Consider the following 25,498-nt stretch of genomic DNA (forward strand, 5'->3'; position numbering starts at 1 on the left):
TCAGTCTGAAGATGGGGTCTCGACCCGAAACGTCACCCATTCCTTCTCTCCAGAGATGCTGCCTGAGTCACTCCAGCACTTTGTGATGCCTTTGTGAATGAGTGGGCATTCTTTGAGCCAAATGGTGTTGGATTCGGGTCAGTGCAGGAAAATGGCGCTGAGGTAGAAGGTCGTCAATGAGCCTGTAGAGTGGTAGCGCAGGAAAGGCGGGTCGAATGGCCTGCTTCTGCTTGTAGATCATGCTGTTGTGGTTATAACATGATCCTTGCCCACTCACGCCTGCACACATCCCAGACCCTGAGTAAACTGAAGCCATTGCCATTTGTGTTACTCATATTATAGTTAGGGCAACTAAGGCAGAATCAGGCATTGGATTCTAGCTAAAGATCGACACAAAATGCTGGAGTAACTCAACATTTCTGGAGAGAAGGAATGGGTGACGTTTTGGGTTGAGAGCCTTCTTCAGGTTCTTGCAGTTCCTTCCTACACATTGGATTGTAGCTTGCAGACTGTCCCTGAGTTACAAACACCTGACTTGGGGACACCCCTACATGCGAACCAGCTCCCAAAATATGATTGCACTGAAAGGTGTGATGTGCATGCATACATTGCTTGGAACGGCAGAATTCATTCTCCCTTTCCACCTTCGCTTTTTGCTATTCTTGTTTCTTGTCAGTCGTGCGTGCTTGTGATGGCGTCGGCCACGATGGTTGGTGCGGTTGCAATATTGAGTGGTTTCGCGTATCTCCCAACCAAATCAACTTCAGGACGTCAGTGAAAGCAGAGCTCGATCGTAAGCCCGGGAATGGCTTGTACTGCAACGCCAGTAGGGAGGAGGGAAAATCGGGGGTCACTGCCCCTTTGCAGGGCTCTGCTAGACCGGTGGTGGGGGAGGGGGGGGGATGGGGGGGTTGTCTCCCGAGGGTCACAGCATTCTCGCATGTTCAGTTCTGGTCAGCGGCGACTGCTGTCTGTCACCAGTGAACCTGGAGCAGTTTGGCTCGTCTGGGCCTGGTAATGTTGTGGCCCTTGTTACCCCGTCAGCACTCACTGAGGTGCAAGTGAAAATACACAGGCTTACGCAAAGGTGCGGACACATGCAGTGCTGAATCAGGCTCAAATGCACGCTTTTGTACACCTGCTTGTGGGTGTGTATGCAGGCATGTGCGCGCACACACACACACACGCACACACACACACACACACACACACACGTTAGATGTGCTTGCTTTGCACATGCACACCCATGCCCACACAGCAGCGGTGGGAAGGGGGAGAGGCTGCAGACAGAGAGGGGAATGCCATTGAGAGCCTGCCACTGAGGTCGTTGCCCCGTGCCCCCTGTCGCCAGGCTGTCCTGTCAGCCTCTTTGTTCCTGATGGTAGATGGCTGGAGGTGGAGCAGACTGACCCGTCTGGGCGTCTGGATCTCCAGGGACCGCAGCCAGACTCGGTGGCTGGAGTGTTTCCTGGGAGGCTGGGAATCCCGGCCCCTCGTCTCTCCAATCGCGAGCTGAGTGTGAGTGTGAAGTGCTCCCCCTGATGTTGTCACCGCTCATGGGTCGGGCTGACAGAAGCAACAAGCAACAACAACAACTTCCACTAGTACCTTCGACGCCTTCAACATGTCGGCAGACATGTCAAGGTTTCAGTGGTGCTTGATCGCCATGTGCATCTAAGTACAGTGAAATTATTATTATTTTTTTGCTTAACGATCAGTGATAATCTTAATTGTAAACCAAAATAGTAGACCACTCTGAGTCAGTGCACGTCACTACATTTCAGGTGCCATTTTGTACCATTCAAGTCTGAATTTTTGTTTAAATGATAGTCTTGACTTGGCCCTAGAGAGATCTAGATAGAGCTCTTAAGGAGAGTGGCGTCAGGGGGTATGGGGAGAAGGCAGGGACGGGGTACTGATTGAGAATGATCAGCCATGATCACATTGAATGGCGGTGCTGGCTCGAAGGGCCGAATGGCCTCCTCCTGCACCTATTGTCTATTGTCTATTGTCTAAAGGTTTGAAGAGCATTTGACACTGATCCCATGATGGGATGTGGGGACAATGGCCAGTTAGGTAGGGAATCTGCAAAGGGCATCTTCACAGGGTCCATGCAAAGAACTGCAGAAGGTGGAATCTTGTACAAAACACAAAGTGCTGGAGGAACCTCGGGGTCAGGCAGCATGTGCGGAGGGAATAGACAGTCGATATTTCAGATAGATGCAAAAAGCTGGAGTAACACAGTCGGTCAGGCAGCATCTCTGGAGAAAAGGAGGAGGTGACTTTCAGGTTGAGACCCTTCTTCAGACTGGAGTGCTGTCTACCTTTGCTTTACGTGTCCAGCATTTTGTGTTTAGTACAGTCGATATTTCAGGTCAGGAATGGAAACGGGGAGAAGTTGGGAGAGAAAGCTTTTGGCACGCCTGGCTTCATCCATTAGGGAATTGAGTACAAGGTGTTGGTGAGGCCACACTTGGAATATAATGTTCAGTTTAAGCTACCCTGCTAAGGGAAAGATGCCATTAAACTGGGACGGGTACCGAGAAGATTTCCGAGGATGGTGCCCGGACACACAGGCCTGAGCTCTACAAAGAGGTTGGGCGGGCTAGGATTTTATTCGCTGGAGCACCGGAGGCTGAGAAATGATCTTATGAAGGTGTATGAAATCAAGAGGAGAATGATAGGGTGAATGCACAGCGTCTTTCCCCTAGGGTAGGAGAAGCAAGAACTAGAAGGCATAGGTTTACGTGAGAGGGGAAAGATTTAATAGGAACCCGAGGGGTAAGCTTTTTTTGGTGATGAATATATGGAATGAGATGCAAGCAGAGATTGTTGCTATCACAACATGCTGGAGTAACTCAGCGGGTCAGGCAGCATCTCAGGAGAGATGGAATGGGTGACGTTTCGGGTCGAGACCCTGATTGTTGCAGCAGGCACAGAGATTAGAAACATAGAAAATAGGTGCAGGAGTAGGCCATTCGGCCCTTCGAGCCTGCACCTCCATTCATTGCGATCATCTACAATCAGTAACCTGTGCCTGCCTTCTCCCCATATCCCTTGATTTCGCTAGCCCCTAGAGCTCTATCTAATTCTCTTTTAAATTCATCCAGTGAATTGGCCTCCACTGCCCTCGGTGGCAGAGAATTCCACGAATTCACAACTCTCTGGGTGAAAGCGTTTCTTCTCACCTCAGTTTTAAATGGCCTCCCCTTTATTCTTAGACTGTGTCCCCTAGTTCTGGACTCCCCCAACATTGGGAACATTTTTCCTGCATCTAGCTTGTCTAGTCCTTTTTATGATTTTATACGTCTCTATAAGATCCCCTCTCATCCTTCTAAACTCCAGTGAATACAAGCCTAGTCCTTCCAATCTTTCCTCAGTCCCTCCATCCCAGGGATTAACATGGTATCATGTTCAGTACAGACATTGTGGGCCAAAGAGCTTCATCCTGTCCTTTGTCTCAGAAGCGTGCGTTTGGGAAAGACCACTGATGATAGGCACAAAATGATGGAGCCACTGAGCGGGTCAGGCATTATCTCTGGAGAAAACAGACGGATGACGTTTCGGGTCAGAACCCTGCCTCAGACTGAAAGTAGTGGGGGGGGGGAGTGGAGGCCAAAAAAAACCAGAATAAACCAAGGCTGGCAACAGATGACATCTGGAAGGTTGGACTCCATAATGGCCCATTGTTGGCTGTGGAAGATGTGCTGATGGCAGGGATGTAAGGATGTGCACAGTGGGACTGGTAGGAACGTGGGTGATGGGAACGATCACTGTTCTGCTGTAGACAGGGAGCTTTGTGCCAGCTCTTTTTTAAATCTTTGGCCAAAGGTGGCAGTGGCGATGACAGTGTAGGAAAATAACTGCAGCTGCCGGTACAAATCGAAGGTATTTATTCACAAAATGCTGGAGTAACTCAGCAGCTCAGGCAGCGTCTCGGGAGAGAAGGAATGGGTGACGTTTCGGGTCGAGACCCTTCCTCAGACTGAAGTGGCGATGATGATCAGTTTCTGCTTTAACTGGAAGGTTGCTCCCAGGATCTGGAGATGGACCTTGTGTTTCCAAGTCTTTCCATGAATCTGCATGGTTGTAAGACTGGTGTTACCTGGTCTGTATTTTCAGCCACGCCGAGGCAAGTACAGAGCTCGTGGGCAGCCAGGGCAGTTGGTTGTTGGAACGCACTGCCGGGGGGTACTGGTGGAAGCAGATACCACCCTGGCGTTTAAATGGCTTTTAGATGAGGTGGATAGGCAGGAAATGGAGGGATACGGATCACATGCAGGCAGAGGGGAAGCCATTTAAAACTGAGGTGAGAAGGAACATTTTCACCCAGAGAGTTGTGAATTTGTGGAATTCTCTGCCACAGAGGGCAGTGGAGGCCAATTCACTGGATGAATGTACGGGAGAGTTAGATAGAGTTCTAGCGGCTGGCGGAATAAAGGGATATGGGGAGAAGGTAGGCACGGGGTACTGATTGTGGATGATCAACCATGATCACAATGAATGGCGGTGCTGGCTCGAAGGGCCAAATGGCCTCCTCCTACACCTAGTTTAACTTGGCACCATGTTAGGCACTGTGGGCTGAAGGGCCTGTTCCTGTGTTGTACTGTTCTTCAGATAGGACTGACGGAGTCTTTTTCACAGGGTATGGGAGTCTAAAATTGCAGGACACAGGTTTAAGGGGAGAAATGTAAAGGAGATCTGAAGGATAAGTTATTCACACAGAGAGTGGTGGGTATCTGGAACCAGCTATCAGAGGAGGTGCATTATCATATACCGCTGTGGTAGAGTTGCTGCCTTACACCCCCAGAGACCCGGGTGCTGTCGGTACGGGGTTTGTACGTTCTCCCCGTGACCGCACGGGTTTTCTCCGGTTGCTCTCGTTTCCTCCCACATTCCAAAGACGTACAGATTTGTAGGATAGTTGGCTTTGGTGAAATTTGTGTAAATTGTCCCCAGTGTGTGGCCTAGTGCCCGTGTACGGGGTCCGCTGGTCGGCGCGGACTTGGTGGGCCCGAAGGGCCTGTTTCCGCGCTGTGTCTCTAACCTAAACTGAAAGAACTAAACTCCAAAGATATGCAGGTTAATTGGCTTCAGTGATATTTGTAAATTGTTCCCTAGTGTGTGGGATGGTGCTAGTGTACAGGGATCACTGGGCGGCACGGACTCAGTGGGCCAAAGGGCCTGTTTCCGCGCTGTACCTCTAAACTAAACAAAACTAGTGCTGGTTGAGGCAGGTTCAATAACAACATCATTTGGACAGGTACATGGAGAGGAAAGTAGTAGAGAGTGGGCAAATGGGATTGGCTTAGATAGGCATCACAGCTGGCATGGATGAAGTGGGCCTTGTAAATGTCTCCATCAAACCTGTGTGGAACAGTACAGCACGGGAACAGGCCGTTCGGCCCGTAATATCTGTGCTGAACATGAGGCCTATCCCTTCTTAATCGTGTGACTGTTCTGTGATTTGACGATGCTGTGCTTGTGACCTCCACCTGGTTGGACCGGTGAACAACCAGGTGAGACCCTCCACCTGAAGAAGGGTCCCGACCCAAAATGTCGTCCGTCCATTTCCCGCCACAGATGCTGCCTGACCCGTTGAGTTCCTCCAGCACTTTGCGTTTCGCCTCAGGTTCCAGCATCTTGAGCTCCCCGTGCCTCTATTTGCTGGACTTTGTGTGTGCCTACCCCTGACGTTTCTCGGGCTTGCTTTAACATCAGCTGAGGTAGGTAACTGCTGGAGTCATCGGCGTGTTGAGAGGGAACGGCAGATCAGCCATGATAGAATGGCGGGGCGGACTTGATGGGCCGAATGGCTTAATTCTGCTCCGGGCTCCGATCCCGCTCTCTCAGTAAGTCTCTGCTTCGAGGGAGCGGGGAAAGCAGAGGTTAGAATAACATTGTGGGATTGGCAGCTGGACAAATACTCAGCTGTCGAGTTTGGGTGATTTCTAATTGCAGCAACCGGTTTTAATAAAAACAGAGAGAGCAAAGAGAACTATGGATGATGAAGTGCCTAGTGTGGAATGGTTCCTTGCAGTTTCCTGCTCTGCGCAGGTAGTGGCTGGGACTGGCTGGGAGGCAGCTGAGAAGGTTTTGGAGATGGGGGGGGGGTGGTGGAGCTCAGTACAGCCACAGACCCCACACACGCACACTCCTGCTAAATTGCCTTGCATTTGGTGGGGACTATTCTGAGTGTGGGACCTTAATTAAAACCAGTTGTCCCTCGGTGCTGTTTCTGGAACAGTGGTCACACGATCGACGCGCAGAACCCTGATCTTAGTTGAGGAATACGTGTTTGATTCTCCCTGGGTTATTTGGGAAAACGTTCCTTTACCAGTGGAAACCCTTTCGGTATCCGGGACGGAATTTGGGAAGCGGCGGGATTGACTTTCTCGGTTAACGGTCGGGAATGAGTAGGAAAATTCATCAAAGTTTCAGAGGAGTTGCCGAGCTGAGCACGTTAGTCCTGGGGCTGTCATCGGTGGTGGTGGTCACAGGCTGAGGGGCAGGGATATAAATCCATCGCCCCCCCAAATGCAGACCGCCGCCGCTCCGCACACGGGGACCAGCGCGACAGTGCAGTGCAGTGCAGTGCAGTGCAGTGCAGTGCAGTGCAGTGCAGTGCAGTGCAGTGCAGTGCAGTGCAGTGCAGTGCAGTGCAGTGCAGTGCAGTGCAGTGCAGTGCAGTGCAGCTCGCAGGGCAGTGTGGTGATCTGGGCACAGGCAGGGAGCTGCCACCACCCACCTCATCTCAGCACGAGTGCACTGACCACCAGCGGCAGCTCAGAGGCTGCAGGGGGTCAGATCCTGGGGGATTGCCAACTTCCTTCCCCTTCATCCTTGCTCGTGCCCTTCACTAGGCCCTTTATTCTCACCATCTCCTGTGTCTGTGTGTGTGTCTCTCTCTCCCCTGCTCCCTCTCTCCCTCTCTCCCTCTCTCCCTCTCTGCCTCTCTGCCTCTCTCTCCCTCTCTGCCTCTCCCTCCCTCTCTCCCCTCCCCCTCTCCCCTCTCTCTCTCTCCCCCTTCTCTCTCCCCCCTTCTCTCTCCCCCCTCCCTCCCCTCCTCCTCTCCCCCCTCCCTCCCTCCTCCCCCCTCCCTCCCCTCTCCCCCCCTCTCTCCCCTCTCCTCTCTCTTCCCTCCCTCTCTCTCTCCCCTCCCTCTCTCTCTCTCCCCCTCTCTCTCCCCCCCTCTCTCTCCCCCATTCCTCTCTCCCCCATTCTCTCTCCCCCCTCTCTCTCCCCCTTCTCTCTCCCCCATTCTCTCTCCCACCCCTCTCTCTCTCTCCCCCTTCTCTCTCCCCATTCTCTCTCCCCCCCTCTCTCTCCCCCTTCTCTCCCACCCCTCTCTCTCTCTCCCCCTTCTCTCTCCCACCCCCCCTCTCTCTCCCACCCCCTCTCTCTCTCCCTCTATTCTGCATCGTCCTCTCCTGAGTCAGTCTATATTAATGCCAATTAACCCCGCCACCTCCAGGCCCAGGTTACACTCTGCGAACTCTCTCTACCCAGCCCGAAGTGGCTCAGATGTCCAGAGGAACCCTGATGCCTGTCTGCCCCTGATGCTATGGGGAATTTCCTTGCCCCAGCTCGCTATCGGAGCGAGATTTCGAAGGGCAGGGGATGGAGAGATTGCACATCTTCTCCATGACACTATTTTCTGATTTCCATCGGCGGCAACTCTTCCAGCACTTTTGCGTGCGTGGGGCTGTGATCAGTCTTGCGTTGGGTCTGAGTTGGATGTGCGAGGGGCTTTCAAAAGGTGAAGGTTACAGAGGTAAAGGGGAGGAGCCCACCTCTACAAGAGTCTGTCGGCCCAGAGGGTGGTCTCTGTCCCCTGCAGACGGTCATTAGCTTTTATCACCCCCTTGCATGCATTCAAAGGGCCGGTTACCTGAGGGGGTGGGAGGGCAGGGGCAGCACTGGGGTCACCTTTCGGGCCAGGTTATTGCCTTGTGAACTGCACTAAAACATCTGGCACCTTGTGTTCTGACAAATGGATCCTCTTGATCGCTGGCGGCCGAGGTGATGAATCATTTCCTGGAGCCCTCCCACCTCTCCACGCCCACCCCCACCGTCCACGGGGACGCCCTGAGGGGCAGGGGGGGGGCAGGCTGAGGGGGTGGCGTGGGCCCTGGGGGGGGGGGGGGCAGGCTGAGGGGGTGGCGTGGGCCCTGGGGGGGGGGCAGGCTGAGGGGGTGGCGTGGGTCCTGGGGGGGGGGGCAGGCTGAGGGGGTGGCGTGGGCCCTGGGGGGGGGGCGTGGGCCCTGGGGGGGGCAGGCTGAGGGGGTGGCGTGGGCCCTGGGGGGGGGCAGGCTGAGGGGGGTGGCGTGGGCCCTGGGGGGGGGCCAGGCTGAGGGGGGTGGCGTGGGCCCTGGGGGGGGCCAGGCTGAGGGGGTGGTGTGGGCCCTGGGGGCCAGGCTGAGGGGGTGGCGTGGCGTGGGCCCTGGGGGGGGTGGCGTGGGCCCTGGGGGGGGGTGGCGTGGGACCTTGGGGGCAGGCTGAGGGGGGTGGCGTGAGCCCTCGTTAGGCCGCAGAGGTTGGCCACATCAATCCAGCTGTTCATCGCTGCCCTGGAGGGGGTGGGAGGAAGGGAGGGGGGTGAGGGGGCGGACAGGGGATTGAGGGTCCCAGTCAGCTGTTGGACTAAATGGGCTTGTGTTCACTGGAGTTTAGAAGGATGAGATGGGATCTTATAGAGACGTATAAAATGATGACAGGACTGGACAAGCTGGAGGCAGGAAAAATGTTCCCAATGTTGGGGGAGTCCAGAACCAGGGGCCACACAGTCTAAGAATAAAGGGGAAGCCATTTAAAACTGAGGTGAGAAGGAACATTTTCACCCAGAGAGTTGTGAATTTGTGGAATTCTCTGCCACAAAGGGCAGTGGAGGCCAATTCACTGGATGAATGTACGGGAGAGTTAGATAGAGTTCTAGGGGCTGGCGGAATAAAGGGATATGGGGAGAAGGTAGGCACGGGGTACTGATTGTGGATGATCAACCATGATCACAATGAATGGCGGTGCTGGCTCGAAGGGCCAAATGGCCTCCTCCTGCACCTATTTTCTATGTTTCTAAATGCTGGTGGCATGAAGCAGCTGGAGGCAGCGCGGGCGAGGTTGGCAGGTGTCTGCTGTGCCAGCGTTGCCGATCGGTTGTTGGGTGGGCTGTGAGTTGGGCACCTCCTCTGACAGGGTGTAACGGGGCAGGGAGAGCAGCAGTGATCCACGCACAGCAGGATCCCACAGGTTGTGGGTGGTTCGTGCACAGCAAGAACCCACAACAACGGGAGAGGTGGGGGTGGAGTGGGGGGGGGGGGGGGTGGGACTGCACATAGCAACATCCCGCAACGACCGCAGGGGGCACGCACAGCAAGATCCCAGCAAGAAGAGCTGGCTGCTTGCCTGCTGCCCATCCTGGGCTGTGGGAGAGTTCAGCTGAGAGCAGGCAGTGCTCACAGGGCAGAGTGAGGGCTGCTCCATGCACCGCCACTGCCGCCATGTGTCCGCCGCCAGTACTGCAGCTGCTCCCAGCTTTTGGAAGCTACATTCTGAAGAAGGGTCTCGACCCGAAACGTCACCCATTCCTTCTCTCCCGAGATGCTGCCTGACCTGCTGAGTTACTCCAGCATCTTGTGAATAATCTGCATCTGTACCAGCATCTGCAGTTATTTTCTTATACTACTTGGAAGCTACAGATGCTGGTTTAAACCGAAGAGAGCCACAAAATGCTGGAGTAACTCAGCGGGACAGGCAGCATCTCTGGAGAGAAGGAATGGGTGACGTTTCGGGTCGAGACCCTTCATCACTTCTAAGGAAAGGTCTCGACCCGAAGCTTCACTCATTCCTTCTCTCCAGAGATGCTGCCTGTCCCGCTGAGTTACTCCAGATCAGCATCTCAGATACAGTGCAAGTGTATAGCAGTGGCACACTGAGACAGTATACAGAGTCGCCAGTTTGGCACCATCTTCAAGTCCCAGTTTTTGTAAGTGCAGGGGTCTTGATCTGACCATGAAGGTCTGTTGTCCTGGTGGCGTTGCAGGGTCAGCCTGGCCAAGGGTAGCTCTGAACAAAGCTTAAATGTCATCCAAAGTTACAGCCGTGCTGACTCGCCCGTCCGTATACACCCATCCTACCCAAACTGATTTTCGCAGATTTAGTGTAAGAAGGAACTGCAGATGCTTGTTTACACCAAAGATAGGCACAAAATGGTGGAGTAATTCAGTGGGTCAGGCAGCATCTCTGGAGAAAAGGAATAGGAATTCCTTTGCTTCGTAGGTTTAGGTTTATTTTTGTCGCAAGTACCGAGGGCGGCACGGTGGCGCAGCTGGTAGAGTTGCTGCCTTACAGCGCCAGAGACCCGTGTTTGATCCTGACTATGGGTGCTGTCTTTGTGGAGTTGGTACGTTCTCTCGGTGACCTGTGACGTGGGTTTTGTCCGGGAGCTCCGGTTTCCTCCCACACTCCAAAGACATTCAGGTTTGTCGGCTAATTGGCTTCTGTAAAATTGGAAATTGTCTCCAGTACGTAGGATAGTGCTCGGGTACAGGGATGGCTGGTCGGCACGGACTCGGTGGGCCGAAGGGCCTGTTTACGCACTGTATCTCTAAAGTCTGAAGTCTACTGTGAAAAGCTTTGTCTTGCACGATAACCAACCAGATCAGATGTACCCATGCATCAATACAATCAAGGCAAACTCAACTACAACAGTGAGAACAAAGAGGAAGAGACAGAATGCAGAATATAGTTCTCAGCATTGTAGCGCATTAGTTCATTAGACAAAGTCCAATGTCCGCAATGGTGGAGAGATGAATCAGACAGCTTATGGAAGGGCCGGGCGGATGCTAGAGAACAGAGGGGAAGAAGCTTTTCTTGAGTCTGCATCCCCCTCTCTCCCGACTCCATCACTCACCACAAAGGACAATCACCCCACTGGCTCACCGATCTTTGGGACGTGGGAGGGGTGCAGTTATGGGGAGATGGGGAAAGGTGCTGGGACCGGTCATGGAAAATGTGCAAACCCAGACGGTGCCCGAGGACAGAATCAACCCTGGATTGCTGGAGCTGTGAGGCAGTGGCGCTACCCGCTGCAATGCCCTGTGACTTTGGAGTCACGCTAAGGACCTGCACAGCAGGTGGTCACTGTTAACGCACAGCAAGGTTCCAGAGAGGGTGATCATGTGCAGAATGAGTGCACACATGTCTGTGACCGTGAATGGGTCGGATCTCAGGAGAGTCGGAAAGGGGCACAAAGTTGGAAGGATGTCAATCAGTGCGGAGGAGTAATCACCTGGGCTTGCAGACGTGAGTTACAGGGAGAGAGGTTGGATAGGCTGGGACTTTCTCCTTTGGAGCGTAGGAGGCTGAGGGGTGATCTTGTTGGGGTGTACAAGATCATGAGGGGCACGGATAAAGGGAACGCTCCTAGTCTTATTCCCAGGGTAGAGAATTCTAAAACTAGAGGGCGTAGGCTTAGCGTAAGACGGGAAAGATTTAAGAGGGACCCATGGGTAGCTTTTTCACTCGGAGGGTAGTCCGTATCTGGAAGGGGAAAGCTATAGAAGTGGACACAATGACGAGGTTTAAAAGATATTTGGATCGGAAGGATTTGGAGGGTTGCAGACCAAATGCACACTAATGGGACCTGCCTTGGGATGTGAATGTTGTCAGTGTGGACAAGGCGGGTGGAAAGGGCTGTACAGCTCCACGGCTTGTGATGGCGCGGCGTCAGCCATATCATCATATCATATCATATATATACAGCCATGATCACAGTGAATGGCGGTGCTGGCTCGAAGGGCCAAATGGCCTCCTCCTGCACCTATTGTCTATTGTCCAGAGGGTGAGAGAACTCTCAACGTTTTGCTCCATTGCTGTTGTTCCAGGTGTGAGGTGTAGACGGAGAGAGGGAGTGGCCAGTGGCGATCCGGCCACCATCTCCTTGCCAGGATGGAGAGCGATCAGATCACCAGCAGCAGCAGCAGCGGCGCTTCCCGGCAGTCGGTGCCGCAGATATCGGTGTACAGCGGGCTCCCCGACCGGCAGACTGTGCAGGTAACACCGCGCGTGGAGACTGGGGTCCATGCTCCCTCCTCCCAGTCTGTGGTGGGGGGGGGGGGGGGAGGTCGGGGGAATGGGGGAATCGCCATGGGACAGAAGGAGAGGAGCACCAATGAAGCAGCTGGTGGCCTCTATCAGTATTGGAGACAAAGGTCTTTATACATCCTGAGCTCTATAATCTCCTCCAACCCTAGTACCCCTCCCCGCCCCTGAGCCTATCTCCAATGCCCTCCAGCTCCTGCACACCTCTCTGACTCTGTAATCCTTTAAGGCCCCTACATCCTTCTCAGTCTCTGTAATCTCCCTCAGCTCTCACACCCTCGCCTATCTTTGTCATAAGGTATAGGAATAGAATTAGGCCATTCGGCCCATCGTCTGCTCCGCCATTCAATCATGGTTGATCCATCTCTCCCTCCCAACCCCATTCTCATGCCTTCTCCCCATAACCTCTGACACCTGCACAAATCAAAAATCTATCTATCTATCTCTGCCTTAATAAATGTCCACTGACTTGGCCTCCCTTAGCCTTCTGTGGCAAAGAATTCCACAGATTCACCACCCTCTGACTAAAGAAATGTCTCATCTCCTTCCTAAAAGAACGTCCTTTAATTCTGAGGCTATGACCTCTAGCCTAGACTTTCCCACTAGTGGAAACGTCCTCTCCACATCCACTCTGTCCAAGCCTTTCACTGTTCTGTATTTTTCAATGAGGTCTCCCCTCATTCCTCTAAACTCCAGCGAATACAGGCCCAATGCCGACAAATGCTCATCATAGATTAATCTGCTCATTCCTGGGATCATCCTTGTAAACCCCTCACTGATTCTATTAGCCCTCACACTCCTCCCTATCGCTCTGAACCCCTGCATCCCTTACACACAAACGTACACATTGAGGCCAAATGCAAACTCATAATGAGTGGGTTGGGAGGGTATAAATGGTTGAGGGAGGGTTTGCAGAGACTGGAGGGGACGACAGAGATCTGGAGGGCGTTCCAGGGATAAGGCAGGCTGAGAGAGTTGGAAGGGGATCAGTGGGAAATTCCTCTGACATTATGCGCGAGTGATCACAGTGGTGAGAGCTGCTGCCTCACGACCCCACTGACCCAGCTTTGATCCCGACCTCCAGTGTTGTAAGCGTGGAGTTTACACGTTCTCCCTGTGATTCTGGCCTTTCATTCTGGCCTTCCATCACAGTGAGGAGGTGACTGGAGGAGACTCGCTGTGATGGATGTTTCTTTTGTTTGGTGTTAGTTTGTGATTGTATGTGTGTTGCATTTTTATTGATTATTCTTATTGGTCTTATTGTTGAACTGTGGGTAATGTTTCATTTCACTGCACATTTATGTGTATGTGACAAATAAACGACTATTGACTATTGATCTCGTGACTTTCTCCCCATACCCCAATGATGTGCTGGTTGGTGGCATAAATGGTGCTGTAAATTGCCCTGAGTACATGAGTGAGTGAGTTTGGTTTGATTTGCTTTATTATTACCATGTATATCGAGATACAGTGCTATACAGTCAGATCGTACAATACACTAGCACAGTTAAACTGTGTAAGAAAATAACTGCAGATGCTGGTACAAATCGAAGGTATTTATTCACATAATGCTGGAGTAACTCAGCAGGTCAGGCAGCATCTCTGCAGAGAAGGAATGGGTGATGTTTCGGGTCGAGACCCTTCTTCAGACTCCCCCAAGAAAGCAGATGTGGCTGTGGTAGCGGGTCTGGGTCAAACCGTGGTCGTAGAACAGGAGGGCAGGAGAAATCACAGAGGGGGAGCAGCGAGAGGGCATGTTGCTAAACTCTCGTCGAAGAGAGGAGGAGAACTACTTCAAAGTGGACATACCTTGAGGAGAAATCGCAGTGGAGCGGCAGGTAGTGTAAGAAAATAACTGCAGATGCTGGTACAGATCGATGGTATTTATTCACACAATGCTGGAGTAACTCAGCAGATCAGGCAGCATCTCAGGAGAGATGTTTCGATGGGTGATGTTTCGGGTCGAGACCCTTCTTCATTACTCCTTAAACTCTGCACAAGTACACCAGGTGGTGCAAAGAGAAAAATACCAGAGCAAAGTACATTGTTACAGCATTCCGGTTACAGTTACAGAGATAAAGGCAGAGTGAGAGGGAAGGTGTTGGCCGTGAGAGGGAGGGTGTTGCAGAGATTCTGGCAAATGGAAAGAGGGCGCACAAGACTGATGGGGTTCTTGTCTGGGGGGTTAACATAAAATGGATGGGAGGAATGGCTTTAGATGGAAGTGGAGCCAGCAGCTGCTCTGCCTCATTCCACCAGCAGGTGGTGGCGTTGCCTAAGCAGTTGCAACGTTGGCCTGTGTGATTGCAGTGTGTGAGTGGGGTGCCCAGATCCCAGGACATTTCACAGCGGGATGAATCCTCCCAACTCTCATCCCCCAGCACATGATCCCTTTCTCCATCAATTTGATCTTGACCACGGGTGCTGTCTGTATGGAGTTTGTACATCCTCCCCGTGTCCTGTTTGGGTTTTCTCTGGGAGCTCCAGTTTTCTCCCACACTCCAAAGACACTTTCATCACAGTGAGGAGGTGACTGGAGGAGACTCACTGTGATGGATGTTTCTTTTTGTTTGGTGTTCGTTTATGATTGTGTGTTATTGCATATTTTTATTGCTTATTTTTATTGGTCTTATTGTTGGACTGTGGGTAATCTTTCATTTCACTGCACATTTATGTGTGTGTGACAAAGAAATTGACTATTGACTATTGTTTGTCGGCTAATTGGCTTGGTGACATTTTGGAAGTTGTCCCTAGTGACTAGAATACTGCCAGCATGCGGGATCACTGGTTAGTGCGGACTCGGTGGGCCAAAAAGCCTGTTTCCGCTCTGTATCTCTAATCTAAACTAAATTGCAGACATCGGAGACTGCAGATGCTGGAATCTCGAACAAAACACAAAGTGCTGGAGGTATTCAGTGGGTTGGGCAGCATCTGGGAAGGGAATTAACAGACAACATTTTGGGTCAGGACCCTTCTGTAGACTGATGGAGAAGGGGGGGGGAAGGCTGAGAGAGAAGAGTACAAAGGGCCATTCACTGGGCGATCGTTTCGTTGAACACCTTCGCTCAGTCCGCCTTAACCTACGTGATCTCCCGGTTGCTAAACACTTTAATTCTCCTTCCCATTCCCACACAGACCTTTCTGTCTTAGGTCTCATCCAATGTCAGAGTGAGGCTAAACACAAATTGGATGCACAGCTTCTCATATGTCACTTGGGCAGCTTACAGCCCAGTGGTATGAATATTCCTCTCACTTCAGGTAGCCCCGGCATTCCCTCTCTCTCTCTATCCATCCCCCACCCAAGTCACACTAGCTTCTCGTTTTCACCCAACAAACTGCGAACAATCTCTGACAATACCTGGACTATCTCTGACATCTCCCTCCCGTTTCTGGACCTCACCATCTCCATCACAGGAGACAGACTAGTGACGGACATTTACTACAAACCCACCGACTCGCACAGCTATCTGGACTACACTTCTTCCCACCCGGTCCCCTGCAAAAAGTCTATCCCCTACTCCCAATTCCTCCGTCTACGCCGCATCTGCGCCCGGGATGAGGTGTTTCACACTAGGGCTTCCGAGATGTCCTCGTTCTTCAGAAAACGGGGCTTCCCCTCCTCCATTATAGATGAGGCTCTCACTAGGGTCTCTTCTACATCCCGCAGCTCCACTCTTGCTCCCCCTCCCCCCACTCGCAACAAGGACAGAATCCCCCTCGTTCTCACCTTCCACCCCACCAGCCAGCGGATCCAACATATCATCCACCAACATTTCCGTCACCTACAACAGGACCCCACCACTGGCCATATCTTCCCATCCCCTCCCCTCTCTGCGTTCCCAGTTGTACCGGGCCCTGGTGAGACCGCATCTGGAGTACTGTGTGCAGTTTTGGTCTCCAAATTTGAGGAAGGATATTCTTGCTATGGAGGGCGTGCAGCGTAGGTTCACTAGATTAATTCCCGGAATGGCGGGACTGTCGTATGTTGAAAGGCTGGAGCGATTGGGCTTGTATACACTGGAATTTAGAAGGATGAGGGGGGATCTTATTGAAACATATAAGATAATTAGGGGATTGGACACATTAGAGGCAGATAACATGTTCCCAATGTTGGGGGAGTCCAGAACAAGGGGCCACAGTTTGAGAATAAGGGGTAGGCCATTTAGAACGGAGATGAGGAAGAACTTTTTCAGTCAGAGGGTGGTGAAGGTGTGGAATTCTCTGCCTCAGAAGGCAGTGGAGGCCAGTTCGTTGGATGCTTTCAAGAGAGAGCTGGATAGAGCTCTTAAGGATAGCGGAGTGAGGGGGTATGGGGAGAAGGCAGGAACGGGGTACTGATTTATAGTGATCAGCCATGATCGCATTGAATGGCGGTGCTGGCTCGAAGGGCTGAATGGCCTACTCCTGCACCTATTGTCTATTGTCTATTGACCGTTCCCTCCGTAACTCCCTGGTCCACTTGTCCCCGATCCTGGGGAGTGTGTCCCCGGATGGCGTTCCCTAATCCCAGACGGACTGTCGCCCCACCATCCTGGGCAATGTTCCCCGATGCCCAGCTTCACCCCATCAGGCTGTGTTGCCACAATGCCGGGCACCAAATTAGTCCAGGAGGTGTGTGTAGCAGCCCAGTGACGGCCTTCTGAGACTACTTCCTGCAGAAATGCTGAACTACCCACTTAATTGTTCATTTGCTTTTAAAATTTAATTTGCTTCCCTTTAGAGATCAAAGTCAGCATTGTTTCTGTTCATTTCCGTCTCTGCAGCGAGTTGTCAGTGTTTAATTGATTACATGAGGTTCCGTTAGCTGTGCTTTCAGATTTTCTGTGTAAGCATGGAATATTGATTTTGGTGTATTATCGTCACGTGTAGAGACTGTGGAAAGCTGTTCTCCGGGCGCAGCTGGTCGACCTGTTACCTCTCAGCGCCCGAGACTCTTGTTCAATCCTGATTTCACATGCTGTCTGTGTGGAGTTTACACGTTCTCCCTATAACCGCGTGGGTCTCCTCCCACATCCCAAAGACATGTGGCTTTGTAGGTGAATTTGCCTTTGTAAATTACCCCTAGTGTGTATGGAATTAATGCGAAAGTGGGATAACGTAGAACTGGTGTGAACACGTGACCGATCGGCGGGTGGATTCGGTGGGTTTTGGATCTGTTTCCATGCTGTTTCAATCAATCAAATCATACCAAACATGAGTACATCAGGCTTTGCAAAAGAGAAAATAAGCAGAGTGTAGAATATAGTGTTACAGCTAAAGTTGCTGCCTTGCAGTGCCAGAGACCCAGGTTCAATCCTGACTACGGCTGCTTGTCTGTACGGAGTTTGTATGTTCTCTCTGTGACCTTTGTGGGTTTTCTCCGAGATCTTCGGTTTCCTCCCACACTCAAAGACGTATTAGTTTGTAGGTTAATTGGCTTGGTATAATTGTAAATTGTCCCCAGTGTGTGTAGGATAGTGTTAGTGTACGAGGATCACTGTATCTCTAAAACTAAATTAAGGTAGAGGAAAAGTGCAAGGGCTGTAACAAGGTTGATTGGGAGATTAAAAATTCATCCTTTATTAACGATATCCCTTCTGGGATAAAGCTCTATCGTATCATATCCTTGGTTAATGAGAGATCCGTTCAGTAGTCTCACAACAGCAGGTAAGAGGCTGTTCCTGAATCTGGTGGGAGGTGCTTTCAAACCTTTGTAATCTCTCCCCGACAAGAGAGGGGAGTAGAGGGAATGATGGGGGTGAAATGGCCCTTTATTATGTTGACTACCTTCCCGAGGCAGTATGGTCTAAGTGGAATCAATGGTGGGGAGTCTGGTCTGTGTGATGGACTGGACTACATCCACAACTTTCTACAATTTATTGCGGTCTTGGGCAGAGCGCTTCCCAAATCAAGCTGTGATACAACCCAACAGAATTCTTTCTCTGATGCCATCTGGAGAAGTTAGTTAAAGTCATTGAAGACTTGCTGAACTTCTTTAGTATGAGCAGGCTAATAGAAATCCAACTTTAATTACCAAAGAAGCGAGATGTTCTCGGTTAGCAGACTGGACCCATGAGTTCAGAGTCGGGCTGCGGGCCCAGACCCCTGGTAGTATTGGTTTGAGTTGGGAGCAGGGATGGAGCCGCTGGGCAGGGTTTGAGTTTGAATTACATCCTCGTCCTGCACTAGCCCAGAGGCGTTCGTGCCAGTCTCCCTCTGACGTGACGCCAGACAGTGGAGTCCAGCAGAACCCACGCCACTCCATGCTGGTGGGGTCACTTGACCGTGGCACTGAGGTCAAATCAAAGATGACCCCGGTCCTGGGGTGACGCTCGCTGCCTGCTGCCCTCCAGGGACTCGCCCGCTGCAGCTGGCACAGGTCGCTACCCCACCAACATCCCCAAACCCTAGCTAGATAGAGCTCTTAAAGATAGCGGAGTCAGGGGGTATGGGGAGAAGGCAGGAACGGGGTACTCATTGTGAATGATCAGCCGTACCCACATTGAATGGGAGAGCAGAATGGCCTACTCCTGCACCTATTGTCTAACCCCGGCACAAGCCCCCCAGACCCCGGCACGAGCTCGCCACACCTGGCTGTCAGAGTTTCCCTATCTGCACCTTTCTCTACTCCTCTCTTTCTGCACCTCCCCACTTTCTCTGTGCATCTCTCTATTTCTCTGTACCCTTCTGTTTCTCTCCTCTATCTCTGCACATCCCATTCCTCTACAGCTGTCTTTCTCGCGCTTTCTCACCGCGCATCTCTATCTCCTTCGCCCTCTCTCTTTCTCTCAGTGCCCACCTCATTCTTTCTCTTTACAGCTTTCTTTCTCGCTTTTTATCTCTTGCTTCCTCTCTGCACCTTTCCCTCTCTTTGCACCCCTCCCTCTCTCTCTCTCTCTCTCTCTCTCTCTCTCTCTCTCTCTCTTTTGCTCTCTCTTTGGCTCCCTCCCTCTCTTTCTCTCCCTGCCTTTCTTTTCCAACAATGGATGTGGGTACGTGTTCGTGCAAGCTGTTATGGATGTTTGTTGATCAAACGAAAGAACCAGTTGTGGGGAATTAGAGTGAATCCCACTGAAGACCTGGACAAGGGAAATGAAAGCCCAGAGTGCCAGAGAAATCAGGACCTTGGGCAATGGGGCTGAGTCTCTGTCAGGTGTGAGAGGATGGAGATGTTTGTGGGGGTCCAGTCCATCAGTCCTGGAATCTGAACACACCTCAAGGTATTACAAAATGCTGGAGTAACTCAGCAGGTCAGGTAGCATCCAGGAGAGAGGGAAAATGGGTGATGTTTCGGGTCGAGACCCTTCTTCTGACTGAAGAAGGGTCTCGACCCGAAACGCCACCCATTCGCTCTCTCCTAGATGCTGCCTGGCCTGAGTTACTCCAGCATTTTGTGATACCTTCGATTTGTACCAGTATCTGCAGTTATTTTCCTACACTCCTCCTGAACACACCTCAATACACATGACAATAATAAACTAAACATTTCCCACTGAGGTTTGTCCTCTGTTGCCGTGGAAATGTTCCTGATGAACTTCAGAAAGTGAGGCAGAATCGCCAAGAGTCTGAGGCTGCCCCAGTGTGCAAGAAATGGTTGATCTTTGTTCTGCGACTTGCTTCCTGCGCTGAAAGGTTCGTTGATGTCTCTGGCCTGTGTCCCATCTGAAGGAATGCAGTGCCTCCTGCCTCTTCTGCGACCAGGAGTTGTCCGTATACCACGTGTACATGGAATGTGCCAGGTTGCAGCCCCTCTTTGAATATTTGAAGGAGCTGCTCCTCAAATTCTTGTTAAACTTCAGCCCCACTTGATTGGTTGGGGATATCTGGGTCAGTTTGCTGCTGGGCCTGGCCTAGCTCGCCATTCGTGGGACATGGTAGCGGGCAGCGGAGGGGTCCACCGGGCCGACTGGACGTTTCAGTGCCCGGTGAGGCTCGGCCGCGGGACTTAGCAGCGGCCGCGGTGCCTTCCATCGCCCGGCGCGGCTCGGCCGCTGGACTTAACATCGCCGGCGCGGCTCGGCCGCGGGACGTTTCAGTGCCCGGTGCGGCTCGGCTGCGGGGCCTTCCATCCCCTTGCGGGGGCTGTGCGTGTCGGTTGCCTCGGTAGGGGTCGAGCTGCCTGTCCGTGGGCGTGGGGGGGGGAGGAGAGTGGAAGTTTTGTTGCCTTCCGTCACAGTGAGGGGGTGTTTGGAGTCACTGTGATGGATGTTGGGGGTCGTGTGTCCTGTGTTCTTTTCTTTTTTGCTGTGTCTTGTGACTGCTGAAATTTCGTTCGGTATTTATACCGAATGACAATAAAGTTCTGTTATACTGTTATCTCGTCCGGTGTCGTGTCCGTGTCCAGGTGTCCCTGGAGAGGGAGTACGCGGTGTCCACACTGGCACTTTGTGGGACTGCTGGGGCTTAAGCACTTCTCGGATGAACGTAACAACGTATTGAGTTGATACTTAAAGGTGTCTTCTTAGAATGTGCAGGAAGGAACCGCAGATGCTGGTTTAAACCTGAAAGTTTAAAACAAAGTCTGAAGCAGGGTCTCGACCGACCCCGAGACGTCACCTATTCCTTTTCTCCAGAGACGCTGCCCTCCAGCATTTTCCGTGCCTGTCTTGGTAGAGCAGTGTTTTCACTCTCATTTTTCTTTTCCGTTTCGTACCTGCAAATAAACTTACTTTTGTGAAAAAGAAAAAGAGAAATCCGGAGAGGCATTTCTCCCCTCAGAGCCAGAGTGGAAGTGGGGGGGACGGGGACGGGGACGGAAAAGACTAAACAAAAGAGAGCTGAGGACACTGACTTTTTGAAATGAGTTGGCCATTCATCAGCTCGGACGTGAGGTGAAGTAATGGATGGTGTGAGCCAGTAACTGTGGTTACCATCTGTGACCCCCCTGCCTGGCTGAATGCTTGGCCTTTTTGTTTTAACTTGGCCTAACTCTTGCTGTGATTAAGTACCTCAATATTGTGAGCAGGTTTTCCATCGAAGGCCTCTCTCTCTCTCTCTCTCTCTGTGTGTGTCTCTCCCCCTCCAGCGGTCCAGTGTTGACAACCTCCTCCCCGAGGCTTCTCTTCGAGGAGGCCGCAGGCCGCAGGTCGCCCCCCCCCCCCCCCCTGGAGACGGAACCCCCCGGGGGGGGGGGGGGAGGGGGGCGGTTGCCTAGATACGGCCCGGGGCCTATGCGGCCTGACAGCCTTTCCCACCCACACCCACACACACACACACACCACACAAAAGGAAAAAAAAAAAAAGAAAAGGTCCTTGTCTTTGCGGCAGCGGGGATTTGCATCGTGTGTGTGTTGGTCGATAGGGTGGGGGCGGTTTTAGGGGAGTTTGTTTTCCGCTTCTCTCCCCTTTGGTAATAGCGATGGGAAGCAAGAGGTTCCTCCTCGTCGAGCGCCGCCGGCCTTTGCTTCGTGGCCTCGCCGTCTCCGTGAAGCCAGCGACCGCTTGAGAGGAAAGTATCCCGGGACTGGAACAGCGACTGTGAGTGAGTGAGTGAGTTCCACCGCAGAAGGCCCGATACACCCATCACCATCATCATCACCACCTGTCCCGCTCAGTTACTATCTTCGGGTTAGTTAGTTCCTTCCCACACAACGTCCTCCCTCCCTCCCTCCCTCCCTCACTCACTCAGTGAGTTGTCGGATCTTGCACGTTGTAAGTAGCACAGCACAGCCGTCCTTGTAAACCAACAGCTAGCCGCTTGTGCTCTCTTGTTTATTAATCTTGTGACTGGCTTCACCTGCACTGTAAGAGGGAGGGGGGTGACAACTATATGGGTCGCTGTGTTTGCTCTGAGGCAGCTAGGAGCAACAACAACAACAACAACAACAACGGCTCCCCCCCCCCCCCTCTACTTATTGTACACTGGTAGTTTTGTGCAGAGACAGTGTTGTTTATGGGGAGCCTGTGCGCCTATTCGCAGTGTGGTTGGTCTGCGTCTGCTGCTGCTGTCGGTGGGGGAAGCCCGAGTGTGCGGTGTTCACAAGCCTTTGTCTGGTGTTTCACACACCCACCCACACACACACACACACACCCACCCACACACACACACCCACACACACACACACACACCCACACACACACACACACACACACACACACACACACACACACCCACACACACACACACACACACACACACACACACACACCCACACACACACACACACACACCCACACACCCACACACACACACCCACACACACACACCCACACACACACACACACACACACACACACACACCCACACACACACACACACACACACCCACACACACACACCCACACACACACACACCCACACACCCACACACACACACACACCCACACACACACACACACACACACACCGTGAGCTGGGCCTGCTGCACCTTGGTCAGCGGGCAGACGCGGGTGTAATTCCAACAGACCGCAGAACAATGCATTGCCCCGGTGTGTCTTTCAAGAAAGAGCTGGATAGAGCTCTTAAGGATAGCGGAGTGAGGGGGTATGGGGAGAAGACAGGAACGGGGTACTGATTGAGAATGATCAGCCATGATCGCATTGAATGGCGGTGCTGGCTCGAAGGGCTGAATGGCCTACTCCTGCACCTATTGTCTATTGTCTATTGTCTGTGGTCCTGGGTGCCTTTGTGTGTGTGTGTGTTTGTATGTATGTATGTATGTATGTATGTTGATGCGTGTCTGCGTGGGTGCATGTTTGTATGTGTGTGCGTATGGGTATTTGTGGGCATGGGTGCTTGTGATGCCTGCAAGTGTGTGTGTGGGGAGGGTACTGCCTCTACATTCTATCTTTATGTCCGTATGGGGGCTGGCTTTTTGTGGGTGGATATGACAATAGACAATAGGTGCAGGAGTAGGCCATTCGGCCCTTCGAGCCAGCACCGCCATTCAATGTGATCATGGCTGATCATTCTCAATCAGTACCCCGTTCCTGCTTTCTCCCCATACCCCCTGACTCCGCTATCCTTAAGAGCTCTATCTAGCTCTCTCTTGAATGTATTCAGAGAATTGGCCTCCACTGCCCTCTGAGGCAGAGAATTCCACAGATTCACAACTCTCTGACTAAAAAAGTTTTTCCTCATCTCTGTTTATAAATGGGCATCAAATTCCTCGTATGTTGCAAAACATACTTGACTAATAAAGTATGATTATGATTATTATGATGTGTGTGTGTGTGTGGTTGTCTAAAGGTCTGTGATGCCTCTGTGCCTGTGTGTGGAATCTGTGTGGGTGTCTGGCTGTCCGTGGGTGTATGTGTAAGTGTTTGTGGGTGTGTGAGGTTCCCTTTGAGTGTCTGTGTGAGTGACGTTAATTCAAAATATACTGTATTCAGAATAATGCACACAGTTAATGAACTCGGCTTTTTCTGCATTCATTGTACCATCAATTCGGCACATTCCCCTTACAATGTGACAGCGCCATTCACATTCCCTCTGCAAACAATGCCACTGTGAAGTGTGAGGCTGTTGCACTGGATCCACTGGCTTAGTGGGGCCTAGACGATGTACGATGGCTGCATTGAGCTTCAGTGCATCGCTCAGCGCTACCTCTGCCCTCTGGAATGTCCCAGTCATCTTGCAGGCAGTGGTTGGCCCATGGGTTTCCAGAGTAGAGACCAGAGTATTTTATTCACCGAGTTGTTGATCATTCAGCGGGAGTGATGTGCGTCCCTGGAAATGTCCGGGGCCCTCTGTTACAAGGCTGCTCGTGAGGAACCTCGTCTGGACCCTTGCATAGTTTCCTAGACAGCCGCGCTATCCACAAGGAGGTGGACGGTCATCTCATGCACACCTCGTGCCTGACTCTGGCTGTGCAGGGAGGATCCGTCATGGAAGGGCCTTGTCACTGCAGGCCATGCACCCCACGGAATCCATCATGTCTGATCCCAGCAGGACATCCTGTGCTGACCACGCTCTCTGGACCTGTGGTCAACAGTGTTTTTCTGAACGAACCTTTCCTTGTAGGACAAGTCGTAGTCCAGCTGATTAGAAGACTACGACGCAGCAATGAGACCCAGCCTATTCTTCGCGATGCCAGAGAACGCCTGAACGTCGGTGTGCTGTGACCCATTGCCTGTCTACTCCTGCTCTTCACATAGTTAGACCTAGCTGCTCAAAAAGGTGGTGGCTAGGCTGAGGGGAACATTAGGAACGCTGTCCCCCATTGACTGGATCTCCAGATGGATTACGGTGTGGGCCACACATGCCCAGCAACACCCAGAGCACTTCGCACCCAGTTCCTGCTCGCCGTCCAAAGGGGGCGCCGCTCCCACATTCCGAATCTCCGATGCACCATGGCAGTCCACTCCGCCAATTTCCCCTTCCTTCCAGTCGGGAGCCCCAGCACCTTCATGAAGTCTGACCGGATGGTGGAGGAAGGTTCAGGCTAGTTCCTGAAGAGCACGATCTTGCTTTTCCTGCGGTTGACTCTAGCCCCCAGGTCCAACTCCTACCAGTCACAGGTGCTGATCAATTTTGGACCGCCCCTGGGTCTGGGGAATAGACGGTGATACTGACCAAGTGTACTGAGGCTTTGACTTGAGTGCCCCCACTGCCTGGCATTGTCACCCCCCACCCCCCCATGCCTGTGTTCTTGGGAAAGCATCCGGTCTCCACAATCTGCAACAACACACAAAGATAGAGTGATAAAGAAGGTGTGTGGTGTGATCATTGATTGGGGCATTGTATACAAGAGTCAGGAGGTCATGTTACAGCTTTGGAATATTGTGTACAGTTCTGGTCACCCCATTACAGGAAGACGTGGAGGCTTTGGAGGGAGTGCAGAAGAGGTTTACCATGGTAGACATAAAATGCAGGAGTAACTCAACGGGTCAGGCAGCATCTCTGGAGAGAAGGAATGGGTGACGTTCCTTCTCTCCCGAGATGCTGCTGACCCGCTGCATTGCTCCAGCATTTTGCGTCTACCTTCAATTTAAACCTGCAGGTTTTTTTCCACAAGGTTTACCAGGGTGTTGCTTGGATATGGGGATATTAGCTATGAGAGTTTGGACAAACTTGGATTGTTTGTGCCGGCGGTCGAGGAGAGACTTGATACAAGTATATAAAATTACGAGAGGCATCAATAGGGTAGACAGTCGGATGGAAATGTCTGGGTAGAAATATCAAAGACTAGAGGACATAGCGCTAAGGTGATAGGAACAAAGTTTAAAAGAGATGTGCAGGGAAAGTTTTTTTAAACAGAGGGTGGTGGGTGCATGGAATGTGCTACCAGAGGTGGTGGTGGAAGCAGACAAAGTAGTGGCATTCAAGGAGAATGCGGATAGCTGATGGATCTGGAGGGATATGGATCACATGCAGGCCAGAGCTGATTAGTTTATCTTGACATTGTCTTTGGCACAGACATTGTGGCCTGAAGAGCCTGTGCTGTGCTTTTCTATGTTTCCTGCCCATTCATTGGGACCG

At 52.0% G+C, this 25,498-nt stretch overlaps 1 protein-coding gene across 9 annotated transcripts in view; it reads left to right on the forward strand.

The window, feature by feature from the left end:
* The window catches only part of LOC144608165 (polyhomeotic-like protein 2), a 176,006-nt gene that overhangs the window by 65,346 nt on the left and 85,162 nt on the right, over window positions 1-25,498 (forward strand). For 6 of the 9 annotated variants that reach the window (XM_078425620.1, XM_078425623.1, XM_078425624.1 and 3 more), the window contains one exon: window positions 11,883-12,051. In XM_078425620.1, the coding sequence (XP_078281746.1) occupies window positions 11,947-12,051 (105 nt within the window). In that variant the 5' untranslated portion in view covers window positions 11,883-11,946. Of the gene's footprint in view, window positions 1-11,882; window positions 12,052-21,292; window positions 21,564-25,498 lie in introns of those variants that run through there. The other 3 variants (XM_078425627.1, XM_078425628.1, XM_078425629.1) reach the window with 3 other exon arrangements.

The sequence above is a fragment of the Rhinoraja longicauda genome, chromosome 30 (genome assembly GCF_053455715.1).
Source record: "Rhinoraja longicauda isolate Sanriku21f chromosome 30, sRhiLon1.1, whole genome shotgun sequence".
Classification (NCBI taxonomy): Eukaryota; Metazoa; Chordata; class Chondrichthyes; order Rajiformes; family Arhynchobatidae; genus Rhinoraja; species Rhinoraja longicauda.